The 19,867-nt window shown below is 40.0% G+C and overlaps 1 protein-coding gene across 4 annotated transcripts in view; it reads right to left on the bottom strand.

Annotated features, from left to right (window-relative positions):
* Positions 1 to 19,867, bottom strand: part of UBE2F (ubiquitin conjugating enzyme E2 F (putative)) — a 132,823-nt gene that overhangs the window by 89,273 nt on the left and 23,683 nt on the right. For 2 of the 4 annotated variants that reach the window (XM_078848029.1, XM_078848030.1), the window contains exons 3-5: positions 19,507 to 19,536; positions 11,904 to 11,969; positions 1,068 to 1,145 (exon numbers count right to left, since the gene is read on the bottom strand). In XM_078848029.1, the coding sequence (XP_078704155.1) occupies positions 1,068 to 1,145; positions 11,904 to 11,969; positions 19,507 to 19,536 (174 nt within the window). The remainder of the gene's footprint in view (positions 1 to 1,067; positions 1,146 to 11,903; positions 11,970 to 19,506; positions 19,537 to 19,867) is intronic. The other 2 variants (XM_073306748.2, XM_073306751.2) reach the window with 2 other exon arrangements.

Below are 19,867 nucleotides of genomic sequence, written 5' to 3'. Positions count from 1 at the left end.
GCTACAGCTCACTTCCTCAGATGCATATCGTGGAAACTGCAGCAGGCTTTATATATACACAGAGAATATGAAACAATACCTATTCCCACCCCACTGTCCTGCTGGTAATAGCTTATCTAAAGTGATTTCCAGCACAAATCCAGGTTTTCTCACCCTCCACCCCCCCACACAAATTCACTCTCCTGCTGGTGATAGCCCACTCACCAGCAGGAGAGTGAATTTGTGTGGGGGGGTGGAGGGTGAGAAAACCTGGATTTGTGCTGGAAATCACTTTAGATAAGCTATTACCAGCAGGACAGTGGGGTGGGAATAGGTATTGTTTCATATTCTCTGTGTATATATAAAGCCTGCTGCAGTTTCCACGATATGCATCTGAGGAAGTGAGCTGTAGCTCACGAAAGCTTATGCTCTAATAAATTGGTTAGTCTCTAAGGTGCCACAAGTCCTCCTTTTCTTTAAGTGTGGTATGTAATATATTGCTTAAATCAGCCTCTATACAAGATGACTGGAGGATAGCTAATGTAATGCTAATTTTTTTTAAAAAGGCTCCAGGGGCAATCCTGGCAATTATAGGCCAGTAAGCCTAACTTCAGTATCAGGCAAATTGGTTGAAACAATAATAAAGAACATAATTATCAGACACATAGATGAACACAATATGTCGGTAAAGAGTCAACATGGCTTTTGTAAAGGAAAATCATGCCTCAACAAACTACTACAATTGTTTGATGGGGTCAACAAACATGCAAGGATGATTTAGTGGATACAGTGTACTTGGACTTTCAGAAAGTCTTTGACAAGATCCCACACTAAAGGCTCTTGAGCAAAGTAAGCAGTCATGTGATAAGATAGAAGGTCTTGTTTCAAAAGACAGGAAACAAAACGGTAGTTTTCAGAATGGAGAGAGATTAATAGCAAGGTCGCCCAAGATCTGGGACCTGTGCTGTTCAACATATTCATAAATGATCTAGAAAATGGAATAAACAGGTTCAACAAAGAATTAGATAAGTTCATGGAGGATAGATGCATCAATGGCTATTAGCCAAGATGTCTACGCCTCTGACTACCAGAAGCTGGGACTAGAAGATGGGATGGATCACTCAAGAATTGCCCTTTTCTGTTCATTCCTCTGAAGCATCTGGCATCTGTTGGAAGACAGGATACTGTGCTGGATGGAGCATTGGTTTGACCCAGTATGATCATTTATGTTCTTAATCTGAATACAATGAATACAAATTATATACTACATATCACATTTCACTCATTTTAAAGAGACTAGCATGATAAACATTTTCTCAAAAGACAAACCAGTATTATTGTCTTGCCTTATTAGCAGGAGTGGGCAATTTTTGCAGAGGGGCCACTCCACGAATTCTGGTAAGTTGTCATGGGCTGCACATTTCTACTATATTAATGGAGGGGGTGTGGGGTCTGGGAGGGAGTTTGGGTGAAGGAGGGGGTTCTGACCTGGGGCAGGGAGTTGAGGTGCGGGAGGGGGTGCGAGGTGCACGCTCTGGCTGGGAGGCGCTTACCACAGGCAGCTCCCGGCCATCAACGCAGAAGGGCTCAGGAAGGCTGCCTGCCTGCCACAGCCCCACACTGCTCCCGGAAGCGGCTGCGGTCGGCTGTTGCTGGCACACCTCTGTGCACCCTTGTGGGGAGGGGAGCAGCGGGTCTCCATGCACTGCCCATGCCTGCAAGCACCGCCCCCGCAGCTCCCATTGGCCGGTTTCATGTGACAGCATGGCATCCTCCAACAAGCGGTTAATCTCCCCAAAATGGCAGTTCTTTACCTTTGAGTCACAACACTACTATGGACTGGTACAGAAAGAATAAGGATACCATTTTTCCCTCAAGAATGGCAATACAAGGGAAAAGTTAAGGTATGTGAAGCTATTGCACCCATCAAAAATAGTGTTATAAAAAAAAAAAAAAAATTATTATTTTTAAAAGGCTACTATATAGGGATGGCCCATAAAAAAAAGGTGTTGGGGGGGGGAGAAAAACCAATGTCCAAGGGAAGGGGAGGGATATGTGATTGCCATTCTCTAATTCCAGAGACCTCCTTTTTACTAGATAAAGTTGTGTCTTTAAGCAGCACTCCAACAATGTATTCATCCCTTCCCCTTCCATTTAGTCTTAAATTTCATTTTTCTTTATAATCTAAATGTATTACTAATTAATTAATGTTTGTAAGGACTGGAAGATTAAAAAATGCCATGTAAGTGCTAAGTATTATTACATCCAATTTACTGTTTTAAGTGAAGAACATCCAATAACTAGGACAGGCCACAAAGAATACAGTTGAAAGCAGGTTCTACAGTCAGTGGCTCTGAACTTTCATACTTGCCAATATTTAAAGCAAAAATAGGCATATTTGGGGAAGGGGGAAAAAAAGAACCTATTAACTCAACTGAAATGTTAGATAGGCCTGAAACAAAGCCCATTCCTGAACACCCTAAATTATGGGGGTAACGTGGGGAAAACATTCAACTGGGAGAACATGTGGTTTACTTAAAAAGTGGCAACTGTTACTCAAACAGAGGCAGACAGCACTTCTGTACTAGCTTTCCAGTTTCACCCCTTGACTTTCCAGCAAGATCTCAACAAGTTTAAATCAGCAAATACAATTGGTTTCAGAGTAGCAGCCGTGTTAGTCTGTATCCGCAAAAAGAAAAGGAGGACTTGTGGCACCTTAGAGACTAACCAATTTATCTGAGCATAAGCTTTCGTGAGCTACAGCTCACTTCATCGGACAACTGGTGTCAATGCGTTACATTACATTATTTAATCTAACATTCAGGGTTTTATATATAAATTACTGTACACAGACTAATTTCTAATTTAGGCAGCCTATGTTTCCATATATTAAAATGTTATATACATCAGACACTTTACTTACTACATTTAAAGCAAATACTTATCCTTTTTTAATTTAAGCAGATATAGTTTCTGACAAAAAACCTAGGGTTTTTTTGTGCAAGATTTGGAAATAAAATTTTTTTAGTGTGAGAGGTTAACAAGTGCATATTTTAACATTTATACAGAGCTTTTAATTAGTGGGGGTTATCTTTAGGCAAAATATCTTTTTTGAGTAAAATATTAGTGTTTTAAATTGTTTGCCTTGAACTATAAAAAAACTGACTGTCTCTGACGCAACACACTCCCACAAAGTTTGTTCCAAGAAAGGAAGAAACATCTGTGAGGACTGTTGGCCCCCTGGGCAAACATCAATCAACCCCAGAAAAACTTATGTTTTGAGAGACAAGATAGTATCTTTTATTGGATCAACTTCTGTTTCTCTCAGTTTGCCCCATAAAAGATATTACTTCATCCACTTTGCCTCTAAAACCCTGGGACCAATACAGCTCTAACAGTGCATACATGTTACGTTTTGAGTATTTTAGGTGTATATTTCATGAAGACCAAATATTATTCTCTTCAAACTTAAAACTCAGAACCTTGTTTGCACACCTGTCTGAGGGCACACACTGTACATATTAGCTACTATAAAACCATTTCTAAGGCACATATTAATTTACAAGCATCCTAATTCTTGACAGAGGTCCTGAATCAGATGAGAGAGACAGTATTCATTAAATGCAAATCTTCATTTATGTTAATGTAAATAAATCTATTACAAGTCTGACACAGCCAAAAGGCACATGTCCAAAACAAACTCCTGTGACAAATAGAAATAAAAAGCATAATTACTGTTCTAACTGGATTTCTGCAGTTTAGTATAATAATTTGTATGTGACAGGGTCCTCCCTTTCACGAACAAGCAGCAGAACTCTGATAATTTTTGGCTATATCTAGGCTGCTTCCTACTGCTACAAACTGAGTTGACATTAAGCTTTCAAAGTAGTTTCCTATAATAAGAGTTTGATCCAGCAAATACTTAAGACTGGACCGAGTGTTTGCTATTTTGAGGTAGTTAGAACAGGGAGTGGTCATAATCACTCTGCTGACCATAGATTTGTCCTTCTGCTTCCCTGATCAATTTTTTTTTTTTTTTTACCATTCTGAGCTTCTGATTTATATTTATGACTTATGCAATTTCCCCTTTCTCCCATTTGTGTGTGTAAAAAACATGCACACACCCCCTCCGCCCCCCAAACCCTTCATTTCCTCTCTAAGACAGGTTGGATTTAACCAATGCTGCCTTCTTACTGGATTGTAGCTTTTTGAGCATCTAGCAGAATGTTCTTGAACAACTCCCCATTATCATTCACATTTTCTGTTTAAATTCACTTTCCCAACTGACCTGACTTATTTTTTTTCGGCTTTGTGAAATTGGTCATTTTAAAGCACCACACATCTATATATTACCAGTTTGGACTTTATTCTGTTGCACGTAACAAACATGATAGTGTCATGATCACTTGTACTTAAGCAACCACTAATTTTAGTTCTGTGATCAATTCCTCTTTCATCAAGAGGAGGTCCAATATAGAATCCCCTTAGTGTTGGCTACAACACTTTCTGAGTTGGAAAATTATGACCTCTAATAATTAGAAATTCTGAGCATGTTTTTTAGTCCTGGCAGCATAAGACCTCCAGCATGTGTCACTCAGACTGAATTCCCCCGTGATCACAAAGCTTTTTTCCCCCTACGTGTTATGGATAGGTGCTTCAGAAGCTGGTCATTCTGATTCCTAGTGGGATTTGGTGATCTGTGGCAGACACCAACTAGCATCCCATTTTGGTCTTTATCTATTAGGTCACTGATTCATAAACATTAAGATCTTTTTTCTGAATTGCCAACAACTCAAACAGGTAATGACATTTTTGACAGTGCTATTTCCTCTCCCATTTTGCCCACTCTATCATTCCTAAACAGGTTATAGTCATTGATTTTAACATTTCAATCATGTGACTCACCCCCCCCCCCAGGTTTCAGTAATACCAACTAGATCAAATTTATGCTCATAAATGAGCAATTCCAATTCCTCTTGTTTGTTACCCAGGCTCCTAGCATTGGCTTATAGGCAAATACAGAATTTCTCCTCAAGTCTTTCCGTTTCTTGATTTATTTTGTTCTCAACATCATGATTGTGTGTGCAAGGAGTGACTTTATGTTCCCCTTTTTCACCTTCCCCCTTTTTTTATTAGTTTGATGCCCTTCTGACTACTCTAGCCAGCCTGCCTCTGAGAAGACAGTTCCCCTTCTATTGGAATAGAGGCCAGAAGCCATCCAAACTGTACAACCCCACCACTCCCCACAGAAAGTGGAACAATGTTCAGTGAAATCAGAGCCTTCTACCTTACCCCATTTACCTAGCTAGTGGTTTACTTCCTGCATCTTCTACTTTGCATCTTCCTTCCCTCTCAGGACAGGAAAATCTCCAAGATTACTTGGAGTTTCTTCTTCTGCAGCACCCTTCTGAGTTCTTGAAGTCATCTTTAATCTGAGAGGTTTCAGAGGAACAGCCGTGTTAGTCTGTATTCGCAAAAAGAAAAGGAGTACTTGTGGCACCTTAGAGACTAACCAATTTATTTGAGCATGAGCTTTCGTGAGCTACAGCTCACTTCATCAGATGTTTACCGTGGAAACTGCAGCAGACTTTATATACACACAGAAATCATGAAACAATACCTCCTCCCACCCCACTGTCCTGCTGGTAATAGCTTATCTAAAGTGATCAACAGGTGGGCCATTTCCAGCACAAATCCAGGTTTTCTCACCCTCCACCCCCCCACACAAATTCACTCTCCTGCTGGTGCTAGCCCATCCAAAGTGACAACTCTTTACATAATCAAGTCGGGCTATTTCCTGCATAGATCAAGGTTTTGAGAAAACCTTGATCTATGCAGGAAATAGCCCGACTTGATTATGTAAAGAGTTGTCACTTTGGATGGGCTAGCACCAGCAGGAGAGTGAATTTGTGTGGGGGGGTGGAGGGTGAGAAAACCTGGATTTGTGCTGGAAATGGCCCACCTGTTGATCACTTTAGATAAGCTATTACCAGCAGGACAGTGGGGTGGGAGGAGGTATTGTTTCATGATTTCTGTGTGTATATAAAGTCTGCTGCAGTTTCCACGGTAAACATCTGATGAAGTGAGCTGTAGCTCACGAAAGCTCATGCTCAAATAAATTGGTTAGTCTCTAAGGTGCCACAAGTACTCCTTTTCTTTTTAATCTGAGAGATATCCCATGATGCAATGACATTAGTGCTGATGTACACCATCATCGGTGGATCCTGGCCCATTGACATCAGAAGCCTATTCAATCTGACAGGGACATTTCATATCTTGCCTCTGGGATGACAGAATACCATCCTGTTGGCCACCTGTGCCTTGCAGAACGCTCTTTCCATTCTTCTTAGCATATAATCCTCAACAAGGATTATCAGTCTTCCTTGGACTACTGAAGATCTCTTTGTGGGCAAGCTTGATTTTCTTAAAAGTTGGGTTGAGCAGTCAACCAGATATACAACTCTCCATTCCATTCGACAAGATAGATCTTCGCTGGTATCTTCTGTAGTTTCTATGCTGATGACATGGTATTGATTGGAAATTGGAGCTTTATAATTGCCCTATGAAGGTTATGGGGCTTAAAAGATAAGATCCCTACTTCTCTACTTTTGAAGGTTCACAAACCAGGGCAGTCAACAAATAGAATACCTTTCATGTTAAGTGAAAAGGAACAGCAGCAGCAACTCAAAAGTTACAGTCTGCAAATTAGGATCCAAATGAGAACTATATTCTTAACTGGAGGCTTATAGAACCGGTAGTAAGCAAAGAAGAAAGTAGACTGACAGTTTTGACAAGTAGGCATAACCCTTCCAGATTTTCTTCCAGTGATTTAAGATCCACTTCTAGAGTTAAATAAGATTATTAAATCATCTGCAGAAAGCAGACCACATTTGTTACAAATCTCTCTGTTAACCATAAGAGATTAGTCTAGCTTTCCCAGTCTTCTTTCAAGGTCTGGCGGCACTTGTGTCCTATTGCTGATGAAGGCTCAGCTATCAACCCAAACGGGGTTGTGTAGGTGGAAGCAGACACTTGCCTCTTACTGTTTCATCACATTAATCTTGTGCATCCCTTCAACTTTGTTCATGTGCAATTCCCTCTCTGACCTCTGATTAATTGTGGAGCCATGCATCTGACCCTAGCAATGGAACAAGAAGAACCTCAGCACTCCAAACTCTGTGCTCCATCCTTTTCAGGATCAGAAATATGAGTGAAGAGCGTAATGCTGACCCTGCAATTTTTAGCAGTAACTGAAGCCTACATTGCAGGTATCTCCGTGCTTTTCTTAGTTTTAACCGACTACTGCTACAAAAATTGAAAAAACAAACAGTAACTGGTAGAAGCAGCTGCGGCCATGATGATCTTCTTGCAAGACAGAGCAACTGGCTCAGGGAGTCGGCAGAAGGAGGAAACAGTCCAGATAGTGACAGAAGTCAGCGATGTTTCTGCTTCAGGAATAATAAAGAATATTTTACTGCCACAGCTGACACATTTAATTTCACTGTTAGAGACATTAAACTAAGATTGGGTGGCTTATCTGTATGGCACAAAGCTAATTCCTAAATGAATAAGAAACTCCCCAGAGCACAGGTTCACTGTAAGTAAAAACTGGTTACATAAAATAAGTATTCAGCTTCCTGACGTAAGATGTTCTTTGTATGCATTTTCATTTCAAACTCATATCCTTCCTTGATAATTATGTGTTGCAGGAATTAAAACAAATGGATACTGATATATGCTGACAAAGGCTTCGGTGTGGAGTGAACAATGAAAGAGCTGCAGCTTTATTCTGTAAACTAGTGAACATGTTTCTGCTTCATCATTTGTGATAAAATTTATTTTCCCATGTACCTTTTTCCTGAAGTGCCTAGAAAAACTTATTTTGATTGTCTATTAAGAACTTGCCATAGTCACCAAGACTATGTAAAACAAAAAGCATCTAAGAACAGAGATTTTAACCACAAAGCAAAACACTACAACAAAATCAGGCGCACCAACTCTCTACATCAGATTTTGTTTAAGACGTTAAAAACCCCAAATAGAGCTGTTCTCTCTTTCCCTGAAATTGTAATGGGCAAACTATGACCCGGGGTGGGCAAACTATGGCCCGGGGGCCGCATTTGGCCCTCCAGACATTTTAATCCAGCGCTTGTACTCCAGCTGGGGAGAGGGGTCAAGGGCTTGCCCCCACTCCGTGCAGCTCCGGGAAGCAGTGGCATATTCCCCCTCCAGCTCCTACGCGTAGGAGTAGCTAGGGGGCTCCGCACTCTGCCCCCGCCCCAAGCGCTGCCCCCACAGCTCCCATTGGCTGGGAACCGCAGACAATGGGAGCTGCGGGGGCAGCACCTGCGGACAGGACAGCACGGAGAGCAGCCTGGCCGTGCCTCTGCATAGGAGCTGGAGGGGGGGACATGCTGCTGTTTCTGGGAGCTGTTTGAGGTAAGCGCCACCTGGAGCCTGCCCTCCTGACTCCCTCCCACACCCGAACCCGCTATCCCAGCCCTGATCCCTCTCCTGCCCTCCGAACCCCTTGGTCCCAACCCGAATCAACCCCCCCCCCCCGCCCAATTTCGTGACCATTCATGGCTCACCATACAATTTCCATAACCAGATGTGGTCCTCGGTCCAAAATGTTTGCCCACCCCTGCTCTACACATTAGGATTCCCCCAGAAATTAGATTAACTAGTACAATTTATTGCAACTTTCACTTCCAGTACAAGTTGAATTTTTAACTAAGTCATTTTCCAGCTTCTAAAATCGTAAACAGAATGTGAAAGTTTAATCCCATCCTCAACGTTTGTCATCGACTGGCTGTTTCATGGCAACTTCCATACCTTGGCCAGACACAGATGGCCATCCACAACCTATACATAAACCAAACACCTAGCAGACCCTCTGCTAATGGAGTGAACCAACAACAAACAACATTGGTCCTCCATGTTCTACACTAGCTACCAATCCTTTCGTAGTTATTCTTCAAAGTCTGGATCTCCAAATCCTAAATAGCGACGTACCATAAAAATACTACAGAAAAGGTTTAAGGTATAGAATTCTCTGGCACCAAAAATCAGGCTGAGTCCAACTCTTGCCCTGTAATTTGAAAACTGCAAAGCTGATCCTTTGGAAGGCATTCCCTTCACCACCAAGCTAGAGAATGGCCCCATTAGGACACTTCTAGAAGTGAGCACTTAATTTAACTACTCAAAGTGGCTTTTAAATATGGGAAAGAGGAGGAAAACTGGCTTCTCCTGAACAGGTAAGTTTAAGGTTCGCGGGTATTACAGTAACAGGTTCCTCTGGTGCATATATAATACCAATCTGAGTCAGGACAATTCTGGAAGAAATACTTACCCAACTCTCTGCTATCTCAGTAAAAGAACACTATGAATCTCCCTGGTCACTCAATAACAGATCTAAAAGTTGCAATTCTTCAACAGAAAAGCTTCAAAAACAGACTCCAACATGAAACTGCAGAACTGGAATTAATTTGCCAACTGGACACCTTCAGATTAGGCCTGAATAAAGACTGGGAGTGGCTGGGTCATTACAAAACCTACACCTTATTTCCCCAATACTAATTTCCCCCTACTGTTACTCACACCTGCTTGTCAACTGTCTGAAATGGGCCACTCTCATTACCACTTCAAAAGATATTTTTCCTCCTGTGGCATCCTGCTGTCAACTGAATTGTCTTGTTAGACTGACCTCACACTTGGTAAGGCAACTCACATCTTTTCATGCATTTATACCTGCTCCTGTATTTTCCTCTCCATGCATCTGATGAAGTGGGTTCTAGCCCACAAAAGCTTATGCCCAAATAAATTTGGTAGTCTCTAAGGTGCCACAAAGACTCCTTGTTGTTTTTGCTGATACAGACTAACACTGCTACCACTCTGAAACCTGTCACTATGATTGTGTGCCCCACTAACCGTAGCTATTTGGGAGGTTCTTTTTGGCTTGTTTTACTACATTAAAAGCAAAGGGTTTTATTATGTTCACATGAACAGATGCATGGGTTAAGTGGTACTGGATCACAGGTTTTGTAACTGAATTATGCACAGCTGAAAATAGATGTTTATTTTGATCAGATTGTAAAAGCCAGGACTTCAGCTGTGCAGCTATAATTAGGTTAACAAAATGTTAACTAAAAAGAATAAAATCACCTCTCTCCATGTAATCTCACCTCAGTAATGAAGCTAACACAATGATCATCATCATGAACATGAACAATGCACGTCCCCTTGTTTAGCTGTAGTTTACAGTTACAGAAGTAAACTATTGTGCACTACATAATCCACTTCGGGTTTAATACAAAAAAAGAAAAAGCCATCTTTGTTTCACAGTTATGATATCGTTAATTTAGATCCTGGTGACCTTACAGAAAGTCAACTAAAATTTTCCACAGTATTATGAAAAGGCATCTGTTAAACTCAAGGGCAACAGTTGGCACATACCAACAGATTTGATGACCTTCACATGTATCTAATTAGTCTACCCTCTACACAACCAGTTGCTAATATGAAACTTTTGTCATGTTTAATACATTCAGTCTTTGCTATCAGTTTTAGTGTACTCAATGGGGCAGTCTTGCCAAATTTTCCAGTCCAAGAAAACACAAATTAAACTGAAAGAGTCAAGATTTCTATTGCCAACTACATGTTATTTTATCTTTACTAATGAGTAACAGTGACATCTAGTGTCTGCCTGGTTTAACTATTGGTACCACTGCCAAATTAGAACGGTCATTATTATTAAAACATTTTTATAGCACCGTAAGTTTAAACTGTGCTTTACAGATAAGATATGTTTTCTGCGCTGATCAGCATGTTGTTTACTGGCAACAGAGATTAGCACAAAATTACAGGGACAGATCTTAAAAATTCAGTGCAATTAAAAATTACAAAAAAAATCTAGAGTCAGAAGGAAGACTATCTATTCTCAACACACAGTACTTTAACGCCTGAACCTTAGCACTTTATACTTTACAGCTAAGTGTTTCCATTTAGACAGTTTCACAAAATCTCAGAGACAGGACCAAGTTCGGTGGGAGTTTGATCAGGGTCTTAACCAGCTAATATTCTGCACAGCTTTACCAAAAAGTTATGTGGGGATATACCCCAGTTCTGGTTTCCTGTTCAAATGTAGTGGCTTTAAATTTTACACAGCAGAACCTCACTGTGAAACTCATCAGGAAATGATGAACTCTGCAAATCAATACGTAAAACTTAGCACATGTATCGAAAAAGCAGCTTTCATTTTCAAAAATTGCAGTTTGGTTTTTATTACTGATCTATTTCATGGTATGCTAGCAAATGCTTTGTTGTATATTTGTTTTAAAAAGGGTGGCTGCAGTATGAGACCTCATGACAGCACAGTTACTAATATTTGCTAAGAAGGTAGCAGAGACCACTCTTTTTCTGAAATGTGTAGATTTGTGAAGTACTCCTGAAATACTTTTAAAATTTCTCATCTATTTTGTCATGTCTCCATTGAATTAATCGCCCCCAAAAAAACCTGCAATAAAGAGTTCCTTGTAAAACAGTAACAGTTTATGACATATCGTGAACAAAATCATTTCTGCTGAGAATAGTTTCAAGTGTCTATTTCTGCAGTTGAACTCCTTCAAGGCTGAAGCTGAGCCAAATCCAGCTTGCTTCAGCCTATAAAAACTGGAAAATGAGATCTAAACATCTTTCTAGCCTCTACTGATGTTTATACTGAAGACTCCAGTTCTCAAAATCAACACGTAAACTTTACCATATGCCCCAATATAATAAGTTCACTGCCTAAAATTTGCTGCCTTTTTTAGTTGTATATTACCTACAGAACCCAAGCAGTCCATACTCATGAACAACTTTGACAGTATGTGTTCATCTTAATCCATTCCAGTGTTTCATTTAAAAAAAATATGTTAACACATTACCTGGGGTTACAGTTAGCTGAAAGTAATGGAGCTTGTTTGGATCTGGAAAATTCACTTTACATGTACCTGCAAAGGAAAAAAAATTGCAACAAACAATGAATGAAAATCTCCTCTTTCAATCTTCTGGCACCCAAACATACAACCTAGTCAAGTACTCTACCTTCATTCAGTGAGTAATGCTTTCATTCTGGTGAGCTCATTTGCTGGGATTTTTTTCAGTTCCCTTAGTTCCCCTCCCTAAATAGCTTGGGGTCAATGCAATTCATGTCATCAAATCACCCATATGCTGGTGTTATGATCAACAGTTATGAAGAAGGAAAGATGTACTAGTAAAGGAAAATAGGCCATGTTCTTTTAAAATGCTAATTAGGTCCAATTATAGCATGCAAACAAACTGTTGCCACAAACAGATACGAATCAAAATTTAGAAAGGTGGGACATACAGAACCAGTAGGGTTTCCCTCAAAGTTCTACAGGTGGCAGCTCCGCTATAAACTTTTCTGTCCCAAGCAATTCCTCAACTGAAGGTCAAATGTAGTCTCCTTAAAGGAACGTCAAATGTGAATTGCCATATTGAAACGGACCGATGGTCTATCCAAGTACAGTAATGAGCCTCTGGCAGTGCCATGCAGCTGATGCTTCAAAATAAGTCAAAAAATCCAGAGCAGATTTGGCAAGTTACACAAATATAAACCTTTGGATGGAGAACGTTTCCTCTCAACCCCAGACCATGACCAGATTAATGCCCTGAAGCACAAAGACAAATATTAACTTGCAATTTTCACAATCTAGTTTGAGCAACTGCAAATATTCCTCTTCACTTAAAACAGCATTTGAAGGGAAAAAAATCTAATCACTTGTGGAGAGTAAAAAGATTTTCCAAGTAAATGGGGAAGAGATCAATGCCATAAACTGATACAGATTTATATAAAAGTTGGGTAGCCCTTAGGGTTAAGTACAATTCTGGAATTCTCTAAACACCAGACAAGGACACATGATGTCTGTCACCCCTAAAACATAGCAATATTCTGTTTTTTCCCCCCCACTATAGAAAGTTTCACATTTTAAAAGCAAGACCTAAATCTCTCAAAGGTATGCTTCCTAAGTCACTTCCTTCACAAATTGGACAAAGACTGCTAATTCACTGTGTAAACCTTAATTTTTTAAATTTTATATTGTCTAAAAACCTCCCCTTGCCACACCATTTGTATCCATAAAGAAAAGCAGCCTCCAAGACTGTAGTGTACTGTAAGTCGCTCAGGAGTTGATTGGCATAAGATAGTGTTATAGCAAGGAGAGTCCTAGCATGACAAAGCATGTCTTTTGTGGCATTGAAGGTTAGTAGTTAATATTTCTGAACATCAGGGTTTCTAACTGGGTTATAATAACTTCTATTACAGTCTATGGTACAACATCATGCTGTTCTGCATTCCACATCACATTAACTAAAAATACTATTCACACCCACACAGTGTAATAACAGCTGAGCTGTACTGAATAGAATATGCCTCCATGACCCAGCCTTGGTGCCAGCGGTCAGTGATTTTACAGGGACCTCTTGGGTTGGATATCTGCATAATAATTCACCAAAGGGTGGCATGTCAGATCTATACAGAGAGCCAGTAGCCAACCGGTCATCATAATTGTGAAATGTAGGTATGGATAACATTTAAGGAGTTATGTACCTAAAGTGAAAATTATGTTCCCAATGTCTTGGAGTTAAGGCAGGTCACCAGAAATCTGACCATTAGTGTATTGCATGCCTCACACATACATGTCTGTATGCCTATTTGGATACTGAGACAGATGCAAACGGAGTGATTCCAAAATCTACAAGGGAAGACATTTACAGAAAGAAAAACAGCAAAATGTCCTGCTTATGAAAAAGGATTGGCCTGGTATATCATGGAGCACAAAGATCACACTGAATCCTTCCCTTAGGAGGCCAGCTGACAGAGTGCATGTCTGTGAAAGAAGGGCCACAGCCAGCCTAGCTACAAAGCTCTGCAAAATATTTTTGGTGAGCAATACTTTATCAGACATGAGAGTAACTTGTTAATAAGTCTAAGCTCTAGAATGCACATTATGATTTTATTTTATATGTAACCATTCATTTCCAATACTTCTACTTGCTACTAACTGAATCTCCATACTTTGTTAAATAAACTTAATTTGTTTATAGTGAAATCATATTTAAGTGCTGTAAGTTAAGTGGAGTGATGATCTGAGATGGAACTGATATGCTAGGGAGTACTGTTTCTTGGGAAGCAGTGAACTGGTGAATACTTTAAGTGTCTACTAGAGTAGGGGCTGGACATCCAAGAAGATGCTTGGAGGGCTCAAGGGCTGGAGAGTTCCTATCACTAACCTGCAGAATGACATCAAGGCCTGTGATGCCAAGGGAGGAGTGCTTCGTTGCCCATGGCTGGCGGAGTTGGGAAGTTGATCCACGGCAGGCACATACAAGGCTTCCTCAGGCTAAGGGCAGCACATTTAAATAGCAAAGTGCCTAACAACTCTGGGTTCCCTGGGAAGTATCACAGCCTACCAAAATGTGTTATTTCAACTGTCTTAGAGAGCAAATCTGTCTCTGTACCTTGGTCCAACCATGGTGGCACAACAAACTCACATAAAACCATTATGCCTGCCACAGTAACAATTTCAAAGCCATAACAAGTTACCAGACCAACAAGTTCTTCCTCTGGAAACAGTTATCTAAATCATTTTCTCTTTATGTGATTTTTAAAAAAATAACGTAAAGGTCAGTGAGTTCAAATTTCAATGACATAGTTTCTTGCACTATTTTGGCCTTAAAAACAGTATTTTTGGGAGACCAAACAAGCTGAAATCCCATTTTGCCTGCATGTACCTTTTAATATAAAAAGTTAATTTAATTTGTTATACAACATTTCAACATCTAAGACATAGAATCATAGAATATCAGGGTTGGAAGGGACCCCAGAAGGTCATCTAGTCCAACCCCCTGCTCGAAGCAGAACAAATTCCAAGTTAAATCATCCCAGCCAGGGCTTTGTCAAGCCTGACCTTAAAAACCTCTAAGGAAGGAGATTCTACCACCTCCCTAGGTAACGCATTCCAGTGTTTCACCACCCTCTTAGTGAAAAAGTTTTTTTTAATATCCAATCTAAACCTCCCCCACTGCAACTTGAGACCATTACTCCTCGTTCTGTCATCTGCTACCATTGAGAACAGTCTAGAGCCATCCTCTTTGGAACCCCCTTTCAGGTAGTTGAAAGCAGCTATCAAATCCCCCCTCATTCTTCTCTTCTGCAGGCTAAACAATCCCAGCTCCCTCAGCCTCTCCTCATAACTCATGTGTTCCAGACCCCTAATCATTTTTGTTGCCCTTCGCTGGACTCTCTCCAATTTATCCACATCCTTCTTGAAGTGTGGGGCCCAAAACTGGACATAGTACTCCAGATGAGGCCTCACCAATGTCGAATAGAGGGGAACGATCACGTCCCTCGATCTGCTCGCTATGCCCCTACTTATACATCCCAAAATGCCATTGCCCTTCTTGGCAACAAGGGCACACTGCTGACTCATATCCAGCTTCTCGTCCACTGTCACCCCTAGGTCCTTTTCCGCAGAACTGCTGCCTAGCCATTCGGTCCCTAGTCTGTAGCTGTGCATTGGGTTCTTCCGTCCTAAGTGCAGGACCCTGCACTTATCCTTATTGAACCTTATCAGATTTCTTTTGGCCGTATCTACCACTCCTCCCAGTTTAGTATCATCCGCAAATTTGCTGAGAGTGCAATCCACACCATCCTCCAGATCATTTATGAAGATATTGAACAAAACTGGCCCCAGGACCGACCCTTGGGGCACTCCACTTGATACCGGCTGCCAACTAGACATGGAGCCATTGATCACTACCCGTTGAGCCCGACAATCTAGCCAGCTTTCTACCCACCTTATAGTGCATTCATCCAGCCCATACTTCCTTAACTTGCTGACAAGAATACTGTGGGAGACCGTGTCAAAAGCTTTGCTAAAGTCAAGAAACAATACATCCACTGCTTTCCCTTCATCCACAGAACCAGTAATCTCATCATAAAAGGCGATTAGATTAGTCAGGCATGACCTTCCCTTGGTCATCATATAGCCTGGCAGGGACTACTTGAATCTGGTGACTACAGAATATCATTTCAGAGTAACTGCAGCCATTTAAATCTTCAAATTCATTTATAAAGCTACACAGTCAGTATGTACAAAGCTAACTCAGCAATACAAGAGCAGCGGCAAAGATGCCGTGTTTTAATCCCAATGTCTTCTAAACAGAAGGTACAGACAGCATTTAACCTGTCACCTTAACAGGCCAAATCTCCTTTATTACCATCCAAGCACAAACTTTGCCAAGAGTATTTGGTAGTTTTGTCTATATTCTATTCAAGATGTTATACCATAACCACAGTATCTGAGCACCACTAAGAGCTAGTTACTGTGCTTATGTTCTTGAGACAATACAGGTACAGACTGTTTTAACAATAGTGGGAAGAGGTGTAGAGGAAGAAAAAAGGAGGGAAATAGGATTTCTCAAGGAATTTGATAATGGGATACAGTCCCAGACCAACAATGATCAAAAGTCAATAGCATCTGAAGGCTGTTTGGTGGCTTATGTGGAATGAACGATGGATATGAGCCTGCAGCATAATGGCACCTTTGTTTGCAAACTACACAAACAGACTAAATAATAAACGGACATGGCAACTAAATTACCTTCTCACCCACAGAGGGAGTTTTTGCTGGTCAGGATGGAGACACATTTGCAAGATGCTATTCGAAAAATCTCCACTGCTGCTGCTATTGTGTGGATTTCATCCTCCAAGCTAGTAACTTACAGTTTTTTAAATTGAGAAATTAAATAGCACTAAGCTGTCTGGAAATGTAGGTACAGTGTTGACACAAGAGCAATTCTCTAGCACAAAACCACAACTATTCATAGATTTTAAAGGCCAGAAAGGATCATCTGTGATCATCTAGTCTGACTTCCTGAATAGCAAAGGCCACAGACCTTCCCCCAAAATAATTTCTACTACATATCTTTTCGAAAAACATCTAATCATGATTTTAAAATGGTCAGTGATGAAGAATCCACTACAAGTCTTGGTAAATTGTTCTAATTGTTAATTACTCTCATAGTTTACAACGTGTAGCTTATTTCCAGTCTGAATTTGCTAGCTTCAACTTCCCTCCAATGGATCATATTACTCTACTAGATTGAAGAGTCCTTTATTAAGTATTTGTTCCCCATAAAGGTACTTATACACTGTAATCAAGTCACCCCTTAGCCTTTGCTTTGTTAAGCTAAACAGGTTGAGCTCCTAGATCTATCACTATAAGGCATGTTTTCAAATAATTTTTGTGGTTCTCCTGTGAACCCTATGCAACTTATCAGCATCCTCCCAGAAAAGGACACAATACTCCACCAGCGATCACACCATGCCAGATACCAGGGTAAAATAACCTCACTATTCCTACTTGAGATTCCTGTGTATGCATCCCAGATTCACATTAGTTTTTTGGGCCACAGCCTCACATTTCGAGCTCATGTTCAGCTCATTATCCAACACTACCCCCAAATCTTTTTCAGATCTATAATCAAGACAGGTTTAAAAAACAAAAGGAATTGCATAACGTTTTAGAATATTAAATCCATGTCAGTTATAATGGACTACCTCAAATTTCTAATTAACATTTCCTCACCACATATTTTAAAACCCCACACACATTTAGATATTTTAGTTTGGCTGTGCAATTTATTTTGTGGTAAACAAATCTAACATCCACCTATGCATATAAAGATGCATTAGACATCAGATATTACCCAGAGTTACAGACATAATGGGGGGGGGGGGAGCCAAAATATCTGACTCCAGATTGGAATATCCAATGACACTTTGTGATATAAATAGCCATTTTATAGGTATTTATTTGAAACCTAATTATGTTTAAGTTGAGTAAACACAGTAGTATATAATAATATTTCTACTATATACACAATGCACAAAAACACAGATAGGTTCCTTTATAAAATTAAGCAAACAGCCAAATGTGTATTATGCAAAGATATCACCATGTCTGCACTAACTTAGCTTTTGACTTCAAGAAATAATGCATCCAAAAAGCTGAAATTGCAGCAAAGCACAACAAGCATGTACGTGTTCATTATTAATCAGCTTATGAAGTGTCTCCATGCAAAAAAAATAAGTATTTTTATTAATAAAGTTGAACATACTCTTGCAAAATACAAAATACTTCTATACTTAGTAAAACTGAACAAAACAGTGCAAATGTGAGATATTGAAATATCACCATTAATTTACCTTCTCTTTTTCAATTACCTTCCCCTCTTCCATGCTCTCACATTCCCTAGTGGCCAGCATCAACTTTTGCCCCTCCTCCTTTCTCCTCCCACCCAGCCATCAGAAGGCAGTTCTTTTTAGTAGTAGTTTCTTACACTGAGAAGACTGAATTTGAGGGTAAGGAGTTGCTCCAGATTCAGAAACGTTACAAGAGAAAGTAACAAGTCAGGGACTTAAGCAGCACCACTCAGATGCTTTGTCTACATGAAAGGTATTTTTTAAAAAGCTTCTCTCATATAGAAAAATGTCTCACTAGCTTTGTCTACACTACAGTTTATCTGCCAATATAACTGGAAACAGAGTTCAGTGCTCTGCTTTTGACTATGGTTTCTGAAATGGAGCTGAACACGGTTTTTCTTGCAAGCACAGACAAGGACAATAGTGTCCAGCAATGGTTCAGTGTACCCATTGCCAGTACCCATTCTATGCAATAAATACAAGCCTTTAGAAACTTGCCTCATAATCCTGTGCTAAAACAGCTTTTTGTTTCACTCCAAGACAGCACATTCCTCTTATGCTAATACAGAATAATAGAGATACTCAAGGGGTCCAAATGATGACTGCTGTGAGAACAGCAACTTTGAATTTCCAAGATTCTGTGCACTTAAAATCCCAACCAAAACTCAGCAAGAGTAATTTTTCCACATTTAATACATGACTATCTGCTTTACAGATACTAGTTTTCACAGGAGCACCTACCATTCCTTGCTCCTGTAAGAACACAAATGCTGGTCTCACCTCTCAGGATTTTTAAGTAGTGTTCCTAATGTTCTAATCTAGTGATTGTGTCAAGTGACAGCGGCCTGAAAGGGATGAACTACAACTATTTAGTCGGTTTTACAGAAACAGTTAACGGTTAACTCTTCTTTATCCTTTAATTCAGTATCGCTCTTATCTTGGAAATTATAGGGAGAGAAGGGAGGAGGTACCTCCCTCCATTCAGATAACAGAAAACCTTTAATCCCTGGAATATTATTGGAGAAGGGAATTTTATTTCCCCAAATCTAGAGCAGTATAAATTAAAAATAGTTACCAAGGGAGGCTAATAATTGCTTTGTGATAACTTAACCCCTAGAAGAAATATATACATTGCCAACCCAGTGAATGCTTAAAAAGGATGTCACAGTGCTCAAAATTATCAATCAGAAAACAAGCAAGCAGTCTCCATGCTCTTTATTCTTTTTCTTAAAATGCATAATATTGAACACCATACTTACAAGGTAAATTAACTTCAAGTTCTGCAACCTCTGTTAAAAAGAAAAGAAAGATTACTGTTAATGTTGGCTTCATGTTGCATGTGAAAATAAAAAGGTCTGAATGGACAGGTGCTCAGTTTAAACAAACTTTTTTACTGCTTTAAAGGTATCATTTACTGTATTCAAGATAACTCCTCTTCAAATCCCTCCTTAACCACACTTCTTCCGGAAATTCTTTTTATATGTTCATCACCAACTTCAACTTTTCCTCATACCCCTTGGACAGATGCTTATGGCAAGGGCTGAGAGACCAGGTCTTTTTAAGACAGGGTGTGTCTGGGGAAGAATGTCTTTGGGAGCATAGAGCTCCACATTCAGGGTT

This window comes from Lepidochelys kempii, chromosome 11, assembly GCF_965140285.1.
Source record: "Lepidochelys kempii isolate rLepKem1 chromosome 11, rLepKem1.hap1, whole genome shotgun sequence".
Lineage (NCBI taxonomy): Eukaryota > Metazoa > Chordata > Testudines > Cheloniidae > Lepidochelys > Lepidochelys kempii.
Note: the sequence above shows the minus strand (reverse complement) of the source record. Positions and strands in the feature narration are given on the sequence as shown.